Source organism: Penicillium soppii (assembly GCF_028829465.1).
Source record: "Penicillium soppii strain IBT 18220 chromosome Unknown utg000006l, whole genome shotgun sequence".
NCBI classification, from domain to species: Eukaryota; Fungi; Ascomycota; class Eurotiomycetes; order Eurotiales; family Aspergillaceae; genus Penicillium; species Penicillium soppii.
In genome coordinates, this window is record NW_026643236.1 from 2270338 (window position 1) to 2293262 (window position 22925).

Consider the following 22925-nt stretch of genomic DNA (forward strand, 5'->3'; position numbering starts at 1 on the left):
TGGTTGAACCCTACATTGACTTGGCTGAATGAGGTCTGATTATTGCGGTGCAAAGTCTTGATGCAGGTCATATGCCGCTACGCTAGGTTTCCTAATACCCACCACCATGTGCAAGGCTTATCGCAACATAACTGGCATGGTAGCACTATTGCTAAGCTTCCTTTTACTCCTACTGCGCGTGGAAGCATATGAGAAGATTTCAGACCAGACACTCAGCAATCTCCCCCGTCCAAACAGTGATTTCGACATTCAAAACGGCGCTCTACTGTCACCTATACTTCAAACCCGCATCCCTGGCACACCAGGCTCCACCGCTGTTCTAAACCACTTCGCCGATTTCTTCCGAACAACACTACCGAAATGGTCCATTGAGGTTCAAAATTCTACGTCGAAAACACCTACATCAAAGGGCAAAGATGTGCCTTTCAAGAATTTCATCGCTACGCGTGATCCTCCTTGGGCACAGGTTGGTGACGTCGGACGGTTGACACTAGTTGCCCATTATGATAGCAAGATTGAGCCGAAGGGTTTCATTGGTGGCATCGACAGTGCTGCACCATGCGCGATGATTATGCATGCGGTCCGAAGTATTGATGCTGCCCTGGAAAAGAAATGGACCGCGTTGAAGGACCAGGGGTTGTCTGAGTATTTGGACGAGGAACGGGGCATACAGGTTATCTTTCTTGACGGTGAAGAAGCCTTTGACCATTGGACGGATACTGATTCCCTGTATGGGGCGCGTGCCCTGGCATCACATTGGGATGAGCAATACTACCCGGCCATGTCCGAGTTCAAGACTCCATTATCATCGATTTCTCTTTTTGTGCTTCTGGATTTGTTGGGTGCAAAGGACCCGACCATTCAATCTTATTATGAGACTACGCACTGGGCATATCAAAGCCTGGGTGCGCTGGAAAAGCGCTTCAAGTCTTTGAAACAATTCAAGTCTTCCTCGACTAATTCATGGTTTATTGATGCCGAGAAGGATGGCCACAAGCTCATGCCTCTAGGCGGTATTCAAGATGACCATTTACCATTTCTTGCCAAGGGTGTTGAAATCCTTCATCTTATTGATTACGCCCCTTTCAAGGGCTTCCCTGCGGTGTGGCACACGATCGACGACGATGGTGAACATCTGGATCTGGATTCTGTTGAAGACTGGAGTATGCTCGTTGCCGCCTTTGCCGCTGAGTGGATGGAGCTGGAAGGGTATTTCGACCACCCATCCACCGTCCAGCCACGCACTTATGAAGATTCTGCTGAGTCGGTGGCCATCCGCCTTAACAAGAAGACTGAGTTGTAAGCCATTCTTCCATTTATTATACCTGTTTGCATTTCCGGCCCCCATATCCTCCACGTCCACAAGCTATGATATACCCAATGCACTGATTTTGAAACGAGCGTCGTATATTCTCTCACAATTCGAATATGTACATAATCTATGGTATTATTTACTTTGCTAATATTATCCCGGACGCAGCTCCTGAGATACCCAGCATTTTCTCTTGTGTGCCGCCATCCTTTCCGTATTTCAATCCTATCCGTTTTATCACTCAGCATACACTAAAAGCCGACGAACAATGTGAATCATCTATATATCATCTGAACATCACTACAAGACGTTGCCCACAATGTATCCGACCATTGTCGCCAATCCCCAAGTCGGTTGCAACACTGTACGCAGAATTGCAGGTCCCGGGCAAACGCCTCTCAGTCCCCAGGCTAGACCAAACGCCACTGAACCAGCAACGAAACGCCAGTCAATGTCGCCCACTGTGGCTGTTGGAAGCCGCCATTCCTTCGCGAGTGTCGGGTTGGGGGCAGGTTTTCCCTTTTCAAGCGTTTGGCCCGGCTTCTCTTTGAGGAAGGTGAACAGAGATGGCCCAATTCCGAACAAGATGATCAACGCCAACGAAGGATCAAATCGAGAATGGTCTGTCAAAAAGGCAAAGAACCTGAGGACCTTGGCTGGATCCGCCATTCCAGACATCAAAAGACCCAGGCCAAACTCCAGCCCTGCGACATACGAAAATATGACCCTTGATTTCTCCGACCGATGAACATTTCGAGGAATAATGATGAAGTTGGTGATAGCTGCAACCAGAGTTGTGCAAGCCATGAATCCCAGTTCCCATGTCGATGGATATACCGGCGTATAGCATGGGACTCCATTACAGGCCGGGATATTGGATCCACCTTTGACGAAGTTTGCCGTCAATAAAGCTGTTGTAAAAAATACAGCAGTTGCAATCAGCGAGCGAGGTGATAGGCGTGAAATTCCACAAAGCATGTGTCCCGAGGTACATCCTCGACCATTCTTTATTCAACATTAGTCAACTTCTGTATCCCCAGGCCGGATCCTCCTTCACTCACCTTTGTGCCCCATCCCAACAAGAAACCTATACCTACCGTTGCAGCGATGGAGGCCCATGAACCCGGCAGCACAGGATAGTTCGGGATCAGCGATGGTGCTGTGAGGTACACCGGCACCAGACTGGACACCAGGCCTGCGATGATTGGCACATTATCGCAGCTTGGGTTCAAAGCACACCCGGAAAGAAGAGAGGAAATGCCGAACACAGCTCCATTATGAACAAGTAGCCCGGACGAGCCTTGGAATAGTAATAGTGCACCCAGGGTGGTGTGAATCGGAGTGAACATATTGAAGTCGTTAATTTGAAATTGTCAAAAGGCGTTTTTTTTCCCTTGATATCATGACGAGAACAGCAATCTCCCCAGCGTGCTCGATAGAAGAATGAAATTGATAGAATCAAACTGTCAGCTGTGTATAAAATGTAAAAAGCAAAGAAAGGAGCCAAAATAGGGTTTGCACATTCTTAGGAATAATTGCCGGATCGGGGACCATTCACGTCGCCGTTCTGTGGTCCCCGGGATTCATTTCCACCCCGTCTCAGGTTTTTTGGTGTCCATTCCTAAGAAGGATCTCTTTCATGTGTAAATTTATACGGTCAATTGGAGTCTATTTAGGTGTGTTACAGTGTTTGTATGCCCCGGTATGACGACCTAATGCTTGAGCAACCATATTTGCACATCATGCAGATTTCCCCTTCCCTGACAGGAAAGCACAGAGACTTTTTGGTCATAGGGGAACAGGCAAGTCAAGAGATATTTTGAAAAAGGTTGTACAAATTACAGTCTAGAGAAATTTACTACGAATGTAAAAATCTCACCAATTACCAGCACAGTATATGAGCAGCCGACCTCCATGGCTTGTGCTTGGAAATGCCCGTGAAACTTGTGAATACGTGAGTTTCGTTAAGCAATCGCATTCATGCTCCTTCCTAATTGTTCAACTCTAGTGCCTTTAGTTCCTTCGATTTCCAGGTCTTTGTACTTCTCACTACTTCCCCTCTACAATATTCTCCATTTGATATACTCGCAATATGGGCAACAAAAACAGTCTGCCAGGCCATGAGTGCTTTATGGCTGCTCTTGGAAACAACACCAATCTCGTTACGTTCCGTGGGGATATATTGCACGAATTCCGGGCCTTGCCCTCCTACAACCTGGCCTACCCAGTGCATCCAGCCGTGATAACCTATCCCGAAACCACGACCCAGATTGCTGAGATTGTGCGTTGTGCTGTCAAGTCAAAGTACCATGTACAGGCGTATAGTGGTGGACACAGCTATGGAAATTATGGCATGCAAAGTTCTGAACACAATTGATATATTGCTAACATCATGTGTGATAGGCCTCGGAGGAGTCGATGGTCACGTCGTTGTTGACATGAAGAACTTTCAACATTTCTCCATGGACCCCGACACGCATGTCGCCACTATTGGCGCTGGTACAAACCTGGGTGATCTCCAAGATCGTCTTCTGCATGCAGGTGGAAGAGCGATGACACATGGCTCCTGTCCCCAGGTTGGCGTCGGCGGTCATTTCACGATTGGTGGTCTCGGACTCATGTCTCGGCAGTGGGGAACCGCCCTCGATCACATTCTAGAGGCCGAAGTGGTCCTGGCTAATTCCAGCGTGGTGACAGCATCGAATACACAGAATGAGGGCATATTTTGGGCTATCAAAGGTGCAGCTGCTAGTTTCGGCATCGTGACTCAATTCAAGGTCCGCACTCAGCCAATTCCTCAAGCTGCCCTTCAATATACATACACATTCAGTCAGGGAGATGTGCTAGACAAGGTGAAGCTTTTCATGGACTGGCAGAGTCTCATCGCAAAGCCGAACATTACGCGTAACTTTTCATCACAGTTGACGGTCTTCCAAGATGGGATTGTGATTGAGGGAAGCTTTTTCGGAACCAGAGAGGAATATCATGAGTTTGAACTGGAAAACAACCTTCCGTTCCGAGGCATGGGGAACGTGGCATACATCACCAACTGGCTATCTTTGCTGGCCCATACCGCCGAGGATTACATGATTCAAAAGTTCGGCAGCTTGCTCACATCTTTCTACTCCAAGTCGCTCTCCTTCACAGCGGACCAGCTGTTCAACGAGCATGACCTAGTCACTCTATTCACATACTTTGATGTCGCACCCAAGGGCACACAAGCATGGTGGGTTATTTTCAATCTGGAAGGGGGAGCAACCAACGATATCCCCATGAACGCCACAGCTTACGTTCACCGCGACGCCATCATGTGGATGCAATCGTATGCGGTCGTCGGGTTTGAACCTCCCAGTTTCATCGCTAAGAGATTTCTCAATCGTTTGCACCAAGTTGTTCTCGCTAACCGCCCGTCTGGTCCTCTGCGCTCTTATCCAGGCTATGTCGATCCATTCATAAAAAATGGCCAGATGGCATACTGGGGAACGAATCTCCCCCGGCTTCAGAGTATCAAAACGGCTGTTGATCCTCAGGATGTGTTCCACAACCCGCAGAGTGTGGCTATCAATCCTAGTACGAATGATTTTATTGGTCCTCGCCATCGTTGGTCGCTTTGAGAGAGCATTTAAAGTGGTATCGGGGGCAGTTTGGCATTTTTACCAGCTTTGATCCTAATCCCGAAGTTGTTGGTATCTCTCATTGAAAGTGAGGACGATGATTAAATGGTATTTGATAGATGTAGCTTTAAATTGAATGAAGCCATTTATTCGTTGTGGATTTTGGTTCGGGGTCTGAACATACGTAATAAGAACATGTTGGAGAGCAAAGTCCACGAGCCCTCCGAGAGTTGGGGATAGGCTCCCTAGACGGCAATGTAGAGAATGCATAGGTTCAAGTTACATATCCAAGCCAGAGTTGATTTGTGAAAATTTACATATGTAGGCATTCGGACATGTCGTTTCCATGAGCGAAGTCGCAGTCTACTTCTGACTCCAAATATATTGACTGTATCGATTTCTTATGAAAATGGGATCACTTATTAATTATTCCCAGCCCATTGAAAGGCTTACCAAAAAGGACCGATGTAGGTAGATAGCATAAGAGTGGTAGAAGCATCAAAGATAAGATCGATACGGCAGAAAGAAGGGAGACAAAAGACAGGAATAGATCTTAAAATCATGGACTCTGCCATATTCATATAAGGGAGATTGACGTCAGCAATCTTCCCAAAATGGTAACCCTGGATGCCTATGTGGTCGAAGTCAGTGACTAAGCTGCATTATCAAACTATAACCAGTGGACCACCTGCAAAGTTCCTTGCATCCATGAATCACACCGCGTGTCCCAGTATACTGAGAGCACAAACCAGCGCAGCACATACTGTTTTGAAACGCAACTACCTCCGGATCATGAAACGCAGCTGCACCCCGGAAACCCAGCAAAAGTCCAACAAACAAAGTACTACTGCTCGAAATGGCGAGTCACTGAATCTCTCCAGCTTGAATGCACCTGTCTCTCCGCCGCAAAGACGATCCAATCGGTTGAAGGACACATCAACTGTATCACAAGCTACTGCCAGTCTCGCTGCTATAGAAGCGGGGGAGGAGAAAGTAACGGATCATCTGAGAATAATTTCTACTAAGCTGGCTCAGTGTACTCGTCCTTCTCACCAGCAGACTTTCCGACTGCCGATTGATGAATGGGTTGATCTGTACAAACGCAATGAGCATCTCCATGGCCACCATTTTGTCATTCACCAGCATGACCACCCAATCGCGGGACCACACTATGATCTTCGATTACAGTTCTCAGAGACAAGTTCTGTCAGTTGGGCAGTGATGTACGGAATGCCGGGCGATCCCAATAGTGAAAGATTGAATCGCAATGCAACCGAAACTCGCATTCATTGTCTATGGGTGTGTCTCGCTTCTCTTCTGGACCACCATCGGCACAATACTCACGCAACCAGAACCACCTCATAGAAACAGCCTCCCCGAAAACAGGAAGCATGATAATCTGGGACACAGGAGAATACGAAATTCTCCCCTATCGCGACCCAGAACCCGAAACCGATGATTCCCGCTCAGATACCTCAGAAGATACTCTTGACCATATCCCCGATAGCGTGAAGTTACAAGAAGCATTTAAAAATGTAAGCATAATCCCTGAAATCAAGGCGCCTTGCTAACACCCTCAGCGCAAAATCCGAGTCCGTCTACATGGAACACGTCTACCTCAGAACTACACCCTACTTCTACGAATGGATAAATCGTCCGATTACACGCGTCCGCTTCGCCAGGGTGCGAAACGACGTCGTAAACGCAACAAATCACAGGCGCCTGCAGACTTGGATTTTAGCTCGGGATCTGATACTAAACCACATCTAGATCCACTTCCAGATACAGACCCACGTCCATTATCAACCCATAATGATGATGTGGCTGATCTGGAAATACAGATCAATAACGCATACCCCGGTTCTAAGAATAGTATTGGGTCGGTCCATCAGCGGCGGTGGTGGCTTAGTCTTGACCGGAGTGCTTCAGGGCTTCAGTGTGTGAATGGCAATGATGATAATGTGAGTCAGAGTAGTCGAGGATCCACTAAAACGTGGGTTCGGACTCCGACGGCTGGGCACGGCTTCCCGTTTTATGTGCACGGGCCAGAGATTGAGAGGAGCGTTATCACGGGGCGGTTGGGGGCCGATGTTTTGGTTGATGAGGGGGTTGCTTTTGTAGCGAGACGGGGGTGGAGAGCTGTTTTGGATTAGCAAATAGCGTACTACAATATGGTAAGAGATGAAGGAGGAAACACATACAACATATACAGTTGGCATGAAGTGGCACGAAGTTACACAAAGGGGCATAAGCTAGGAGGCGTTATGACTGAGTAGATAACTCTTGGCTCCTTGGAGTCAATCTCCACTATGTATTTAAACATTTAGTATCCGCCATTATATTGCTTGAATACGAGCAAATGTATGAGACATCGAAAGTAGACATTCAAACACATAATTGCCAATGCACTATTACATTCTGAGTCATTATTCCATTTTGAGTCACAGTCGGTCACGAATGGGCCGCGTAGTCTCGCGGCTCAATGTCGCAATTAACACTAAACAGTATAAGCGCCTGGGTGAAAATATTGTATACTGTTGATAAGCCCCAACTCTGCTTTATCGTCTCTTTCTTCTCTTTTTCTCCTTTTTCTTCGGATATGAAGAATGGCTTTCCCGGCCACTACCACGAGCTATCTAGCCCTGGGGCTAGTAGCATTGAATAGCATTCCAGCGATCAAGAGTATATTACAGCGCGTGCGTAAAGCCCACTACAACCCCATTGATCTCGCCAAAGATGTCTACCGCGACGAGGACGGTGAGGCGACCGAGGAATCCATCCGCGCCTTTTCAGATCAATGGCAAAGAAGCGCTATCGCCTTATTCTCCATAGCTGGACTGTTAGTAACGCTCGCACTCGCCGTGCTAGCAACTTTAAAAGTAGACGTGGACCAGACGCCATTGATCTGGCTGCAATTTGCGGTGTGGGTACGTAACTCGACCACATGACCCCAAATTTGACCGATCGACACTTATCAAAACCTCTAGATCCTGCTCTCGGTCCAAGCCATTGCCTTTTTTACAGAACCCCGACCAACAGCCCGGTATGCACTCGGCGCTGTTGCGTTCATCGGGAGTCTTATCGCTTGCACGGTCCCCGCGGTCGAGTTGAGTACCGCCGTGTTTTCGGGGCTGAAGTCGCACCACACCCGGTCTTGGATCTATCTCCAGCTGGCACAGATTGCTAGTGCTGTCCTTCGGGCTATATTTTGTATTCTGCTTCCTCGTCGCCCGGATGTTTACCATGAGGACCAGCTGGTGGAGCAGGAACTTTCGGTTTCGCTGCTTGGTCGGTTCAGCTTTGCATGGGCGGGTGGATTGTTGAAGTATGTGGTTAAGAACAAGGATCTTGAATTGCACGATATCCCGAAATTGGCAATTTCGCAGCGCGCTGCGTTTAGGAGGGAAAGGTTTGAGGGTGCGAAGAAGAATCGCAAGTTGTGGGTAGCCATTATCTTTGCACATGCCGGTCCGCTGGCTATTCAGATGATCTTTACTATGGCCACTTGTGTCTTGAGCTTTGGACCTCAAGTTGCGCTGTTTCAGATTTTGAAGTCCCTCGAGTTGCGCGGCACGCCGTATTGGAACCTCGAAGCTTGTTATCTCTGGGTTCTGGCTCTGGGCGGATCGATGGTATTGAGTTCGAGCGTTGAGGCCTGGATGTACTGGATTGCTATCTCGCGAGTTGCAGTCCCGATCAACACTGAGCTGTCAGCGCTTGTCTTCGCTAAAGCTATGCGTCGGAAGGATGTCAAGCATACGACCAAAGATGCAACTGATTATTCAATCAACGGATCTGCCTCGAATGAGGACAAAGATGATCAAAAAGATGATCAAAAAGCTCTTAAAAAGGGCAGACAGGGTATCGTCAACCATGTAGCTGTCGATACTCAACGTATATTGAATTTCGCCGCTTCCAGCTACAACATTCCCCAAGCGATATTTAAAATCATCATTGGGGCCTGCTTCCTAGTTCAAATCCTCGGCTGGCGAAGTGCCTTTGCAGGTCTCTCAGTGGCGGCCCTCGTGACGCCTTTGAATTGGTACGCAGCTAAGAAGTATTCCGAATTCCAGGACCTGTTGATGAAAGAGCGCGATAAGAAACTGGACATTGTTACAGAAGTACTTGAGGGAATCCGACAAATCAAATTCTCGGCTCTGGAAGAAAGTTGGCAAAAGCGTGTCCAAGGAGTGCGAGAGGACGAGTTGAAGGCGCTGTGGGCGTGCTTGTTGGCTGACATTTGGCTGCTTGCAATCTGGGTTCTCGGCCCGATCGGATTGTCCGCGGTTTCCCTGGTCACCTATGCCAGTATCAATGGTGGCCTAACGGCCTCAGTAGCCTTCACGGCTATGGTGGTCTTTAATACCCTGGAGGTTTCGCTCGCTGTTGTTCCTGAGGTGGTATCTATGGGGATTGAGGCGAAAAACAGCGCCAAACGTATAGATCAGTTCCTGGCTACATCTGACAGGACTGTCAATACCGTCCCTGCGGACTACATAGCCTTTGAAAATGCCGAGGTTGCCTGGCCTGCGGAAGACACAACAGATTCGAATAACTCTGAAGAGCGCTTCATTCTTCGCGATGTGACTTTGAAATTCCCACCCAAGAGTCTGAGTGTCATTTCCGGCCGCACAGGATCTGGAAAGAGTCTGCTTCTTTCGTCTATTCTTGGCGAATGCGATGTCCTTGGTGGCACACTGAAGGTACCCGTTCCCCCATCGATTACGGAACGTTATGATCACCTCGCAACAAAGGAGAATTGGATCATTGATTCAGCGATTGCCTACGTCGCGCAAATCCCTTGGATTGAAAACGAAACTATCAAAAAGAACATTCTCTTTGGACTTCCCGATGACAAAGAGCGCTACAAGAAGGTCATCTCCGCCTGCGCGCTGAAAAAGGACTTTGAGATGTTTGATGATGGCGACCTAACCGACATCGGTCCTAAGGGTATCAATCTGAGTGGTGGTCAACGCTGGCGTATTTCCTTGGCCCGAGCATTGTATTCTCGAGCTGGAATACTAATCCTGGATGATATTTTCAGTGCCCTGGACGCTCACACTGGTCGTCATGTCTTTGAGCATGCTCTTACTGGCGATCTTGGAAAGGGCCGAACTCGTGTACTCGTCACTCACCACGTTGCGCTGTGTCTCCCTCGTACGGATTACTCTGTGTTTTTGGAGAATGGTCGTATTAAGTATGCTGGTACTGTTGATGATTTGAAGCAGTCACATCATCTAGAGGATATTCTTCGCGAAGACCAGGCCGAGGAAGATGGATTTTCTGTGGCGGATGGTGATGCTAAAGCGGCGGAATCTAGACCTACGAAACAGTTCGTTGAAGAAGAGAAACGCAAGGACGGCGCTGTTGAACTTAAGGTGTACAAGGCTTATTTGGAAAACGGCGGCTCGAAACCGTTCTGGATTCTGATTATCTCAGTCTATCTGGCGTATATAAGTCTCATGATCGCACGGGTAAGTGCATAAACTCGATATTGTTTTAACTCTTAGTCTATTCGTACTAATATTGATTCAGGCTTGGTGGATCAACGTCTGGACCGGATCAACTTCCAACACCCAGGCTCACCATGAGCAATATAACGTTCTATTGCAACATTCCATGCAGCCAACTGTGTTGGTGCAACAAAATGACGATCTCAACAAGTACCTTGGTATCTATGTCGCCATCTCCATTTGTGCCTGTATCATTGGAACACTCCGATACTACTTAATTCTCTCCGCGTCCGTCCAGGCGTCGAGGAACCTCTTCAACAGGTTACTCCACGCCGTTATCCACGCGCCACTGGCATGGCTAGATAAAGTTCCAGTTGGGCAAATTCTGAACCGATTCACATCCGACATTAGTTCGCTCGACTCCCGGATCGGTTATAACATAGGTTTCTTCATCGGCAGAATTCTGGATGTGTGCGCGATTATGATCGCAGGAATGCTCGTCGACTGGAAGGTGATCTTGTTCGCTTTAGTCTTGCTTAGCGTATGTATGAGACTGGCTCTGTCCTACCTGCCCGGAGCCCGTCAAACGAAGCGTCTTCAGAGCACTGCAAAGAGTCCAATATTCGAACAGTTCGGATCCAGTCTCGCTGGCCTGGTCACTATTCGCGCTTTCAGTAGGATGGATACTTACAACGAGATTATGTGTGGCAAGATCAATCGCTTCACGCAAGTTTGGTGGGCCAACTGGTTGTTCAACCGCTGGCTTTCGTTCCGAATGAGCATCATTGGTGCGATCTTTGCGACCGTCGTCGCCGGCGTCGTGGTCTATATTCCGGGCATTACTGCTTCCCTTGCAGGTTTCGCATTGAGCTTTGCGCTGCAATACAATTCTGCGATCACAGTCGCACTTCGCGTGTACTCTGCCCTCGAATTAGATATGAACGCCACAGAGCGTATCGTTGAATACTCGGAAATCACGACCGAAAATCAAGGAGGAGAAGATGCACCCGCTGCTTGGCCTACCGAAGGTCGTCTCGAAGTCCACGATCTAGTTGTGGGCTACGGACCCAATGTACCCGACAAAGACGGTAACCCACCTTTGTCCGTATTGAACGGCCTCAGCTTTACAGTCGAGAGCAACCAGCGCGTCGGCGTCGTCGGACGCACAGGCGCAGGCAAATCGTCCTTAACTCTCGCTCTCTTCCGTTTCCTAGAGGCACGCTCAGGTCACATCATGATTGACAATCTGGACATTTCAAAAATCAAGCTTTATGATCTTCGCAGCCGCCTCGCGATCATCCCCCAAGACCCAGTTCTATTCTCTGGCACTGTGAGGGAAAATCTCGACCCCTTCGACACATATAGCGATGCAGAGCTCTACGATGCACTGGCGCGCGTGAATCTCATCTCCGATGCCGAAAACGACGAACTAACACTCACCTCGCGAACCGCAACACCCCGGGTCCCCAGCGAGACAGGCGCATCAACGCCCACAATCACGCAAAAGAACAATTCCAACGCCTTCACCTCCCTCAAGACAGAAATCTCCGAAGGCGGCCTCAATATTTCCCAAGGCCAGCGTCAGCTCGTCTGCCTCGCACGCGCCATCATCGCCCGCCCCAAGATAATGGTGTTGGACGAAGCTACCTCCGCCGTGGATATGGAGACCGACGCGCTGATCCAGCAGTCTATCCGTTCGGAGTTCGGTCGCAGTGCTACTACTTTGCTGGTTATTGCACATCGTCTTAGTACCATTGCGGACTTTGATCGCATTCTTGTTATGGATGCAGGTCGTGCGGTGGAGTTTGGGTCGCCGAAGGAGCTTATGGGGATTGAAGGGGGTTACTTTAGGAATCTGGTTGAGAGTAGTGGAGAGAGGGAGGTTGTGGAGAGGATGATTTTCGCGTGAACGCAAAAGCCATTTGTCTTTTCCATTTCATGTTAAGCATGTGTTATTCAAAATGGATTACTTCACACTGGACAGCAGTCATCATACAATATCGTTATTTTGCTTGGTACACAGTATCATAGAGTGGTGAGATCCAGCAATACTGATCACGGCGCAAAACAAAGCTCGGGCAGTAAGACGTGTTAATTGAGTAGCTTCGAGGAATAGCGGCAAATTTATTTATATATATATCAAAGCTAAAGAACGGACCAAGGACAACTAGCATCGTTTCCAACACCGTCCAACGTCCATTATCAGCTAACCACAGTCTCGAGACTATAGTAACACCTTCAAGTTAAAGGATCAGAGATGCCTTCATCGCGTCCGTTGTGTAAACAAGGTTGGTATGCCGAACGCATATATCACAAACCCTACCCTCGAGTCGTACAGCCCTTGAGCTCCCCGAAGGAAGAGAGCCGCACGTCTCAGAGGGCAGCGATCGTCTCATATGTAACACACTAGGCTTTCATCATTCTGGAGATAGTCAGTAAAATGCACAAAGAAAACACAATCAAAAGGGTGGCACTCACAAGTATAAAACTTGGAAGGATGAAGAAGAAAAGAGTGTGGAATTCTTCGGCTTTTATTTCTGCACCCGCTAGTCCGCTTTGTGGGCGGTCGGGGTTTCTGCTGGTTTTTTCGTGAGTCGGACGATGGAGACAACCTGAGGAACACTCTTTTATATGATTGTTGTGTACTTTGATCTTTTACAGGATGCCAATTGCTGCGGTGCAGCTTCGCGCTTTGCGGCTGAGATCGAATTACATTGAAATCTCGAATATTTTTCGTGGAAGGTTTGTCGCGTCGAGGTACTGCAGCCCCGTGAGGCCGCGGTGTTTCAGTGCTCGCGCTTGTCTACGGGAGGAGACCAAACTTCCTGCCTTTCTTGAGGCGTACAAGAAGGCTGGTATGTGGAAGATCCTTGTTGGACAGCGAAACGATGCTCCTTCTGAATTGGTCATCCATACTAACATCATCCAGTGGCCTTCCCTCCCGCAACCCATGACTTCGAGACATTCCTCGCTCACGCCGAGCCAAACACCGAAGTAGTATTGCACGGCTACCTGGGAACACGCGCCGACCTATCCAAGAAACTCTCCTTTGTCCGACTTTCCGACCCAACCCTCCAACACAGCCTACAAGTAGTCGCCTTCGCAAAGAACAATGCCTTCGAACAACTCAAAGCCATAAATGCCAACAGCCCCGTCGCAGTCCGTGGCACAGTTCAAAAGAAGAAAACCAAAGGCTCAGAAGTCTCCACGCAAGACTCCTGGGAATTAGCACTGGAAGAGATCCACATTCTAAACGACTTCCCTAAAGAGATAATCATGACACCAGAGACGGTGTTCCCGCCCGAACAGCGGTACCTCCAGCTACGATCTGACGCCGAGCTGCGTGAGGCACTGCGGTTCCGCGCGAGAGCGCATAATATTTGCAAGGCGGAGCTGGAAAAGAACAAGCCTGCTTTTGTGGAGATTGAGACGCCGCTGCTGTTTAAGTCTACGCCCGAGGGCGCGCGCGAGTTCATTGTTCCCACGAGACGGGAAGGGCTAGCCTATGCGCTGCCCCAGAGTCCGCAGCAGTATAAGCAGATTCTTATGGCTAGTGGGCTGCCGAGGTATTATCAATTTGCGAGGTGTTTCCGGGATGAAGATCTGAGGGCAGATCGACAGCCGGAATTTACTCAGGTTTGTTTATCTGGTGGAATTTCGATTAAGAGTATGTGCTGATCTGTATAGCTCGATTTGGAGATGTCGTTTGCCACGGGTGACGATGTTATGCGCACTGTTGAGGGAATCATTCGTGGGCTTTGGGCGGAGTTGATGAAAGATCCTGCGCCGGAGGGTCCTTTCCGTAAGGTTTCTTACCAGGAAGTCATGTCGAAATATGGCTCCGATAAGCCAGATACAAGATACGGTATGGACATTATTCGACTTGACCATGTTCTTCCTGTGGATCTGGTTGGCAAGATCTCCGACCTGTCTAATCCCATTGTGGAGGCCTTCAAACTCGAAGGAAACGACAATGATCCTGCTGCGACGCACAAGTTTATTACCGATTTCCTCGACTCTCCTGCCGGTGCACCGTTCAACAACAACCCTGATGGTGGCCCCGGCATTTTCATCTACAATGGCAAGCAGCCACTCTGTGGACTACAGCCTTTCGGCTTCGAAGCTGCCGAACAAGTGGAAGAACTATTAGATCCCGACCACGGCGACTTGATCGTCCTACAAGCACGGCCTCGGGCCGACTTCTCTGGCGGCTCGACCCCAATCGGCGATCTGCGCCGTGCCCTACACGCAGCATCTGTCTCAACAGGCTTCAAACCTGCTCCGACAGGCTTCGACTTCCTCTGGGTCGTCGATTTCCCCCTCTTCTCCCCAACCTCGGATTCAGAGCCTGGCCAGGGTGGCGCAGCAGGACTCTCCTCAACACACCACCCCTTCACGGCACCCAAGACCCCCGCCGATGTCGACCTCCTCCTCACAGACCCTACCCAGGTAGTGGCCGACCACTACGATCTCGTCGTGAACGGAGTCGAGCTGGGGGGTGGGAGTAGGCGTATCCACGATGCAGCCGTGCAGGAATTCATCTTCCGCGACATTCTGCAAATGCCAGCTGAACGGTTGGCCGATTTCTCGCATTTGCTCGACGCCCTACGTGCTGGGTGTCCGCCGCACGCCGGACTTGCACTCGGCTTCGACAGACTCGTGGCTGTGATGTTGGGCAAGGAATCCGTGCGCGATGTGATTGCTTTCCCCAAAACCGGCAAGGGGGGTGATGATGCCATGGTTGGCGCTCCTAGCCCCATGACCGAGAAGGCGCTGGAGACGTATCACCTGAAAATAAGGAATTAGATTCGCCGGTGTGCTCATATTGCGGCCACTTGTATATCCCGCAGTGAACAGCTCATTTTGTACTATATTATGTACTATACCCGAGTCTCAGGCATGAAACTCTACAATATACAATATTCTCATCTCACCGATTTGCCACCACCCGTAGCCAGAACCCCACTACTCCGTACAACGTAGGGCTTCGCCTTCGGAGCCGACAAAACCAGGCCCAGGGCTGGTTCTGATACACCACGTGCCAAGGATCACGAAGATGAAACTTGGGCTGAAGTAAATAAGAGAGCCGGAGCAGCAGCTAATAGAGGCTGTCATTTGAGTCCACCATTGAGTTTGTTTGATAAACGGCTAAAGGGATACATTTCCTTCTTTTTTATGGAGAGTGGCTTGCACTACTGCAAGCCCATTTTGGGGTCCAACGGTCAAATTGCCCGATTCGGTGTGAACGACTCATTTTTGAGAACAACCCATCGTACGCCTTCATTTATCTCAAACCATGCTTTCCAGGTACGGCATTTTGCATGTTTCAGAATTCATTGGACCTATACATTGTAGAACTTCAGAATTATATGCCGAAGATACGTCATATTTTGTTGTGAATGTTTGAGATCAATTGGGCATCGGGCATACGGCTATACCTCGGAACATTTGCACACATTCCTACATCGTATGTCCATTGCTTATGGGAAAGTACTATATTGGGGTGGGCTGAATGTTGGGTAATCTGATCTCTGAGATCGACAAAGATCCATCTTTTGCGCAGTTCTGGTTCTTGGTTCAGGAACGATCTACTAGCGAAGATCTATTTTAGGGCTTCCCCAAATTGAGTCTGGCCGTACTTTGTACAGTGTACTTCATATGCCGGCTAGCCTTAATGCCCCAATCCCAGGATCCGTAGGATGAAACAGGGTCTCCCGTTTCACCGGGCTCGCAGGTTACTCGATAGAGTGATTCCCCGACTGAAAATTCGAATTGAGGACATGGGAGAATTGCCGTGCCTCGGTATTCTGAAATTTGCGCATTGTAATGGTCGAAATGCCTGGTAGAAATGGAATATAAAAGCATGCTTCCTCTGTGTAAAGACCCAGCGAGCCTGAATCGTCCTGTCCCGGTCTTCCGTTCTTTCAAATATCTATACATTGTAGAGCTGGTCTCTCAGATTCATTCTTTATTCAATACAAAGATTCCTGCAGCCGAGATTCGATATGAAGACCGCTGTTGTCCTCGCCCTGGCTGGTGCTGCCATTTCGGCTCCCACCCGCACCCTTGAGAATCGCCAGTTTTCTGGTCTTAGTTCCGGAAGTGGTACCGAAAGTGGTCTCGATGCCCTCAAGTCCCTGATTCCTAGCGGCATCCCCAGCTTCCCACACTTCAGTGGCCTTCCTGGTCTCGGAGGCTCGGGTGGCTCGTCCAGTGGTCTTCCCAGTCTCCCCAGCTTCAGTGACTTGCCTAGTCTGGGTGGCTCTGGGGATCTCCCCAGTCTCCCCACCGGCCTTCCCAGTCTTTCTGACCTCGAGGGATCCAGCGCTGAGGGTGAAGCTACCAAGACCGAGAAGCGTCAGTTCTCCGGTCTTGGCTCAGGCAGTGGCGATCTGAGCTCGTTTGAGTCTCTCATCCCTAGCCTGGGTGGCTCATCCACCAGCGGTGGTGGTCTCAGCGCTCTGGAATCTCTGATCCCCAGCAGCGGAAGCACCGGCGGTGGGCTCAGCTCTCTAATCCCTAGTTTAGGCGGTTCATCCACCAGCGGCGGTGGTCTGAGTGCTCTCGAGTCGCTCCTCCCCAGCGCAGGCTCTTCCACCGGTCTGGGCTTCAAAGCCCGCCGTGACGCTGAAATCGAGAAGCGTCAGCTCAGTACGTTGACATCCCTATTCCCCACTCTGTCGAGCTCCAGCTCTGGCTCGGACTCGACTTCAAGCTCTTCGGACAGCTCGTCCGGCAGCGGCTTCAGCATCCCCGGCCTCAGTAATATCTCCGACAAAAACCACTCCGTACGTGAAAAGTCCAACGCTAAATGATTTTCTTTAGGCGGAAGCACCGAGAACGGCGTGACCTCCAACACCGGTTGCCAGGAGCTGACTTTCATTTTCGCTCGCGGTACCGGCGAGCTCGGTAACATGGGCTCCGTCGTTGGACCCGAGGTTGCTACTCAGCTCAAGTCCCTTACTTCCAACAAGGTCACCATCCAGGGAGTGACTTACTCTGCCGATGCTGCTGTAAATAGTTTCAACCCTCACAAAAGCCTAACCATAACTAACAAAACATGCACAGGGTAACGCTCAGCTCGGCGCCAACGGTGGCCCCATCATGGCCAAACTCGTTAAGCAGGCTCTCAGCCAATGCCCCAATACCAAGGTCGTAGTCGGTGGATACTCGCAGGGAGCCATGGTCGTCCACAACGCCGCCAGCAGCCTCTCTTCCGGTCAGATCTCCGGTGCTGTTCTTTTCGGTGACCCGTTCAAGGCCCAGGCTGTGTCCAACCTCTCCGACGACAAGCGCAAGGAGTTCTGTGCTACCGGCGACCCTGTTTGCGAGAACGGCTTCAACGTCATGGCTCATCTCACCTATGGAAGCGATGCGAAGACTGCTGCGCAGTTCCTCGTTTCCGCTGCTGGTCTTTCCTAGATTGGCTGTGGGTCAATGTTGTTTTTGTGTCGAGTATTATGGATTCATTTGAGTGGGACGAATTGCTCTTCGTAGATAATGTCTTGTTGTATATCTGGCAGAGTTAGTATCAATCCATATACCTCTGTAGTGGTATTTTTTTTCGTACATTTGACGATAAGTACACTTCGTGCAAACCTCGATCCAAGGAAAGTAGCTTGTAGATTGTTGTATGCAATGAGATACAGGTGAAAGAGAAAAGAAAATGGATGAATAATCTGTATGGATCCCATATGGGCATATGGGAATGGTGTTATACAAAGACAGAAAACGCCACTCCAAACCGCTGTATAAGACAAAAATTGAAAACCAACATGTAAGTAGAGTAGGTGAAAAACTTAAATGCAACAAATATATGCGAGGAGGCGGAAACCCAAATCGAGGGTGCACATAGCCAAGATGTGTTGCAAGCCTCTCATGCAGTGGACAAAGTACTTGTCCGAGTCGATGACTGACGGGAAGATGAAGAATCTTTGAGTTTAGACTTCTCACCTTCGAGTTCCTCTTCATCCTCGTAGTACAAATATTGGTCATCATCTTCATCTGGGTGCCCGAAGATATTCCTCCAAACACCATCCCATAGACCCTTCTTGGTGACCAAGCCACCGACGAGGAGAATGGGTAATTGCCAGATACTCGCCCAGAACAGACCACGTGCAGTTCCATTCGCACCCTGGTGCTGCCAGAAGCGGTACGCCTCGCGGACCAGCCAGCCATTGGCGACAGTGCTGCCGACCAAGAATCCATGCCCGACAACGTCAACATACCATAGACCAATCGAAATGGGGAACATCATGATAGAGTAGCGAAGAGCAACCCGAGCATTGCGAGCTGGGTTAACCCAAGCCAGCATCCGGTACCCGGCAGCTTTGTACTCATCACGAATGAGATGGGAGAGAGCATTGAAGTGAGGAAATTGCCAAGCGAACAAGATTCCACCCAGCAACCATCCGCCAATGCTACTTTCGCTGAAAAGCATATCGCGCCACGTATCATGGCCAATTGTGGCAGTCTGACCTGCTGCAGCAATCCATCCCATCAGCGGCGGGATACCACCGACCACTGCGCCGACCCAGGTGTTCACAACATGGATTCGCTTCAGCGGCGTGTAAACGAACGCGTACAGGAAAATGTTCGCAGCGGACAATGTCGTTGTCGTGGGATTCGTGCCGATGTATAAAAGTGAAAGACCAGTCACGGCGGTGCCAACCGCGAAGAAAAAGGCCCCCCGGCGCGAGATGAGTCCGCGAACAAGAGGGCGATTGCGGGTCCGGGACATGAGCGCATCGTATTTCGGCTCGAACATCATGTTCAGCGTGTTGGCGCTGCAGCATGACAAGAATGTGCCCACCGTTAAGTAGATAAAGGTCAGGGTTGAGGTCGAAAGGGTAGGTAGTGGGGTCATGGACGGGTCGAGGGTGAGCAGGGACGAGATTGGGTACATTCCGTATGCGGAGGTGGTGGTGAGGACGATCAGGAAAGACAATCGGGGTTTCGTCAGGGCGAGGTAGGCTGCCAGCTTGCGGCGGATGGAGGTGGTGGGGAGTGTGGACGAGAAATTCGACAATTGCGCGGAGGCATCCAGCGGGATGCTCGGTTCTGGTTGTTTGGTGCCATTGCTTTCCTCCTTCAGGCGCTTTCGTCGCCGATGTGGTAGTTCTTCCGAGCTTGCTTCTGTTGCAACCGTTGCGGACGAATTGCTAGGAGTTTGGGATGTGAAGCTGAGGTTTTTACCCGTATTGGCCGGCGCAAAAGAAGACAGAAAGCTGCCTTTTGAAATTGGCCTAACGTATAATCGATTGGCCGAGAAATATGACTTGTGAAATACCGAAGGGGATTCATCCGCGACTCCGGTCCGTGATTTCGAGGATGATAGGAATCCCCGAATGGGCCCGGAAGGCAGACTGACATTGGCCCGACATGAGCATACAAGCGCCTCTCGAGGCCTCCGTAGAAGGGAAGGCCGCAGAGGGATCATGGCGTGTCTGTCATGCAAGAGGAAGAAATGTGGACGAGAGAAGTTGAATTTCCCCGGTGCACGTGCCACACCCGCTCAAGGGCTCGGAAGTCGTACCACCACAAAATTGTCTCTACGCCTTTACATGGAGATGGATTGATGCTTTAGGATATGCTCATTATGAAGAATGCAACATTAGAAGAATGTCAAATTGATAAATGGCATCTCGCAGTTGTCATGATATCACTTGTATACCCTTTCATAGCCACCACCTGCAGGTGTCACTTGCGAGAATAATTTATAGCGTGAGGTGATCGATCTGGTTCTTCAGGGAAGAAAGAAGGCGGACGAGCTGCAGCCCATGCCAGTAATCTTCATTCTTCAATGTAGTAATCGTCATCTCAAACAACTCTTGGCCATGGTGGGTCGATGTTGTGGTATGGTCGATCTGGTTCTTCAGGGAAGAAGACAGTCTAGCGAGCCGTAGCATCAGCCAGGCAGCTTCATACTTAGGTCTGGTAATCGTCATCTTAGCGTCGCCGCTTCAGCTCATCGAGTCAATCTTTGCAAGTGACTGTGATGGTGTTAGCAGAATTCATACTATTGTGAACCGGGGAAAGCTCAAACTGACTATTGCCCACGCATCTGAAGGCCCTATTTTCCCCTGCGAATTCCTCCACCCACCATGTGTCCGATTACTCCCGAGTTCTCTAGTAGACCTACTGTTCCCAGATATCCCAATGTGAGAAGTTTGTCGCAACAGGTCACATCAATGTCCTCTCGCTGTGGTGGGAGACTGAAGATCATGGTGCCAGGGCCGACGATGCTTGAGGATCGAGTCCAACTGTGCATGAAGTTAGTTGATTTGTTTGTTTACCCATGTGACTTAACAAAATACAAGTCTTGCCTGCTAATCAACTTGTGTCAAAGATGTTGGCCAACGTTTGGTGCCCGTCTTTGAGTTTTTTTTTTTCGTGGTCAGGGTTATTGTTCAAGACAGCAAGAACGGAAGGCATCGTAGAAAGTAAGAAGGATCCAAATGGGGACTTCTCGATGGCGGGGTCTAGGGAAGAGAGAGCCGTGGGAGTTGAGGCCCTTTGGTAAAGCTCAAGATTGCAGCTGAGCTCATGGACCATGGTGGCCTGAAGGGTGCCCATGGTGATGGAACCCATGGATGGTCAGGCTCTGTGGTGACACGGATGACGTTGGATCTCTTGGATCATGAGACTTGCGTTTGAAGCAATCCCCTGAGTGATGATATCAAAAGACGAGTGCGAAGCCACGGGATCTCCGAATCGCAGCGTCCTCCACGGGTGTGTGGCTGTAGACATATCATGCATACGCCAGTTCGTCGCTGGATTGTCCAGTGCGATGAAGCCGTTGAGAATAGACTGATTATCTAGGCGTTGGTCAGTCTGAAAAAGCTCTTGATGTGGAGAAGGTCGGCATTGTATCCTGAATAAATCTTCATCAATGTTGGTATCTTAATCAGTGATCGACCGTGCTATCTAATTGCACTATCAATATTCTTCTCTGGATTCAGCCGCTCAGTGGCCGTAAGGATAGAAGTACAAAGAACGATGCCACCGGCTAGGTTTGCCAGGCTACATGCAAGGGTAAAGAGACGGAGGTATTCGAGAATTTAAGAAATGCTCCTGTATACTTGGTTACAGGACCAACCTTTCAAAAATCTTCCGTGCCTGGCTCAGTGGACAAACCACTCAGCCAGGGGAAAGTTTTGACATTTAGCGCACTGGTCTACTGAGGGGGAAGAAGATTTTTCTTTTGCTATATAATGATTGATCCTGATTTAATAGTCGGGCTTGGTCCAGCAAGGCCTCCCTGACGCTCTTCTATGGTCGTATTCCTGCTGAATAGCACATTATATACATAGATAGTTGTCTTCTTACCTGTGACTCTAACTTAAACATTATTTATCAGTTGAAACACCCCCCCTAATGTATTTTAGTAATTTTTCATAGTACTTACAATTGCTATGTTAACTACCTCGAACTTATATAGATGTCAGTAGCCGCGCTAAGCCGCAAGCGGCTAGCGCGACCCAATATTCTCGAAGGTTGTTATTGTTCGCCCGCAGCACACATTGTGACCACATATAGCCAACATGGATACTCTTCAAAACTCCGTGATCGCGCCTCTCCAGCCGTACCTGGAACCCATCGTCTCTGCAATCCCCGAACAAGTACACGATGCTGTCATCTCCCTAATCGGCAAACCGTGCCACAGCGCGCTCCTGCTCGACCTCGATGTCACTAAAGACCCTGCATGCACGACCCTCGCCATTTCCAAGGCCCTCGGCATCGCCATCGTTGGCGCCAGCGCCATCGTCAAGGTCCCCCAGATCCTGAAGCTCATCGGATCCCGCTCCTCCGCCGGTGTCTCCTTCGTCTCGTACGCCCTTGAAACTGCTAGCTTGCTCATTACCCTCTCCTACGGCGTCCGCAACCATTTCCCCTTCAGCACCTATGGCGAGACTGCCCTTATTGCCGTGCAAGATATCGCGGTCGGAGTCTTGGTCCTGCACTTTGCTGGCCGCACTGCTGCCGCGGCAACTTTTGTTGCCCTTGTAGCTGCTAGCATCTATGCCTTGCTGTTCGATCAGACGCTCGTCGATGCCCAGACTATGGCTTACTTGCAAGCTGGTGCCGGTGCTTTGGGCGTTGCCAGCAAGGCTCCTCAGATTTACACTATATGGCGCGAAGGCGGAACCGGACAGCTGAGTGCTTTCGCAGTAAGTTTTTAGTTCTCAGCGGAAGCTCCCAATCACATGCTAATTGCTCCCTAGGTCTTCAACTACCTCGCCGGATCCCTGTCCCGCATCTTTACTACCCTCCAGGAGGTCGACGATAAGCTTATTCTCTACGGATTCATCGCTGGCTTCTCCCTCAACGTCATCCTCGCTACCCAGATGATCTGGTATTGGAACGCGCCCAGTCCCGCAAAGAAGCAGACCCCTCGCGCAAAGGCCGTGGAAAAGACACCCGTCGCACAGGCCTCAGGAGCCTCTCCCAGACCCGGCGTGAAGACCCCCACCACCCGCCGACGCGGTTAGATAGGACTCTTCCCACATCCTCTTCTTTCTTTGGTCTGGTTATAACAATTGTAAT

The 22925-nt window shown here is 49.7% G+C and overlaps 11 protein-coding genes across 11 annotated transcripts; 7 read left to right on the plus strand and 4 right to left on the minus strand.

Moving 5' to 3' along the window:
• Positions 1-106: 106 nt before the first annotated feature.
• On the plus strand, positions 107-1303 carry N7529_008216 (glutaminyl-peptide cyclotransferase family protein; the record flags this gene model as incomplete). The annotated part of the gene is made up of 1 exon (XM_057243743.1): positions 107-1303. The coding sequence occupies one exon, from the start codon at positions 107-109 to the stop codon at positions 1301-1303; it is 1197 nt and encodes a 398-aa protein (XP_057095281.1).
• Positions 1304-1612: 309 nt separating this feature from the next.
• N7529_008217 (YeeE/YedE family protein) lies at positions 1613-2661 on the minus strand (the record flags this gene model as incomplete). Its single annotated transcript, XM_057243744.1, has 2 exons — positions 1613-2317; positions 2374-2661. The coding sequence occupies 2 exons, from the start codon at positions 2659-2661 to the stop codon at positions 1613-1615; spliced, it is 993 nt and encodes a 330-aa protein (XP_057095282.1).
• A 743-nt stretch (positions 2662-3404) lies between these two features.
• Positions 3405-4926, plus strand: N7529_008218 (FAD-binding oxidoreductase; the record flags this gene model as incomplete). Its single annotated transcript, XM_057243745.1, has 2 exons — positions 3405-3672; positions 3716-4926. The coding sequence occupies 2 exons, from the start codon at positions 3405-3407 to the stop codon at positions 4924-4926; spliced, it is 1479 nt and encodes a 492-aa protein (XP_057095283.1).
• Positions 4927-5718: 792 nt separating this feature from the next.
• On the plus strand, positions 5719-7079 carry N7529_008219 (uncharacterized protein; the record flags this gene model as incomplete). Its single annotated transcript, XM_057243746.1, has 3 exons — positions 5719-6225; positions 6279-6461; positions 6507-7079. The coding sequence occupies 3 exons, from the start codon at positions 5719-5721 to the stop codon at positions 7077-7079; spliced, it is 1263 nt and encodes a 420-aa protein (XP_057095284.1).
• Positions 7080-7532: 453 nt separating this feature from the next.
• On the plus strand, positions 7533-12288 carry N7529_008220 (putative ABC bile acid transporter; the record flags this gene model as incomplete). The annotated part of the gene is made up of 3 exons (XM_057243747.1): positions 7533-7853; positions 7914-10400; positions 10462-12288. 3 exons carry the CDS (start codon positions 7533-7535, stop codon positions 12286-12288), a joined length of 4635 nt encoding a protein of 1544 aa, XP_057095285.1.
• A 753-nt stretch (positions 12289-13041) lies between these two features.
• Positions 13042-15185, plus strand: N7529_008221 (aspartate--tRNA ligase MSD1; the record flags this gene model as incomplete). Its single annotated transcript, XM_057243748.1, has 3 exons — positions 13042-13234; positions 13309-14015; positions 14067-15185. 3 exons carry the CDS (start codon positions 13042-13044, stop codon positions 15183-15185), a joined length of 2019 nt encoding a protein of 672 aa, XP_057095286.1.
• Positions 15186-16384: 1199 nt separating this feature from the next.
• Positions 16385-17801, plus strand: N7529_008222 (uncharacterized protein; the record flags this gene model as incomplete). Its single annotated transcript, XM_057243749.1, has 3 exons — positions 16385-17167; positions 17219-17392; positions 17448-17801. The coding sequence occupies 3 exons, from the start codon at positions 16385-16387 to the stop codon at positions 17799-17801; spliced, it is 1311 nt and encodes a 436-aa protein (XP_057095287.1).
• Positions 17802-18255: 454 nt separating this feature from the next.
• Positions 18256-19818, minus strand: cox10 (protoheme IX farnesyltransferase; the record flags this gene model as incomplete). The annotated part of the gene is made up of 1 exon (XM_057243750.1): positions 18256-19818. The coding sequence occupies one exon, from the start codon at positions 19816-19818 to the stop codon at positions 18256-18258; it is 1563 nt and encodes a 520-aa protein (XP_057095288.1).
• A 277-nt stretch (positions 19819-20095) lies between these two features.
• N7529_008224 (uncharacterized protein) lies at positions 20096-20326 on the minus strand (the record flags this gene model as incomplete). Its single annotated transcript, XM_057243751.1, has 1 exon — positions 20096-20326. One exon carries the CDS (start codon positions 20324-20326, stop codon positions 20096-20098), a length of 231 nt encoding a protein of 76 aa, XP_057095289.1.
• A 125-nt stretch (positions 20327-20451) lies between these two features.
• N7529_008225 (uncharacterized protein) lies at positions 20452-20954 on the minus strand (the record flags this gene model as incomplete). Its single annotated transcript, XM_057243752.1, has 2 exons — positions 20452-20641; positions 20740-20954. The coding sequence occupies 2 exons, from the start codon at positions 20952-20954 to the stop codon at positions 20452-20454; spliced, it is 405 nt and encodes a 134-aa protein (XP_057095290.1).
• Positions 20955-21922: 968 nt separating this feature from the next.
• Positions 21923-22870, plus strand: N7529_008226 (putative monosaccharide-P-dolichol utilization protein; the record flags this gene model as incomplete). The annotated part of the gene is made up of 2 exons (XM_057243753.1): positions 21923-22549; positions 22604-22870. The coding sequence occupies 2 exons, from the start codon at positions 21923-21925 to the stop codon at positions 22868-22870; spliced, it is 894 nt and encodes a 297-aa protein (XP_057095291.1).
• Positions 22871-22925: the final 55 nt, after the last annotated feature.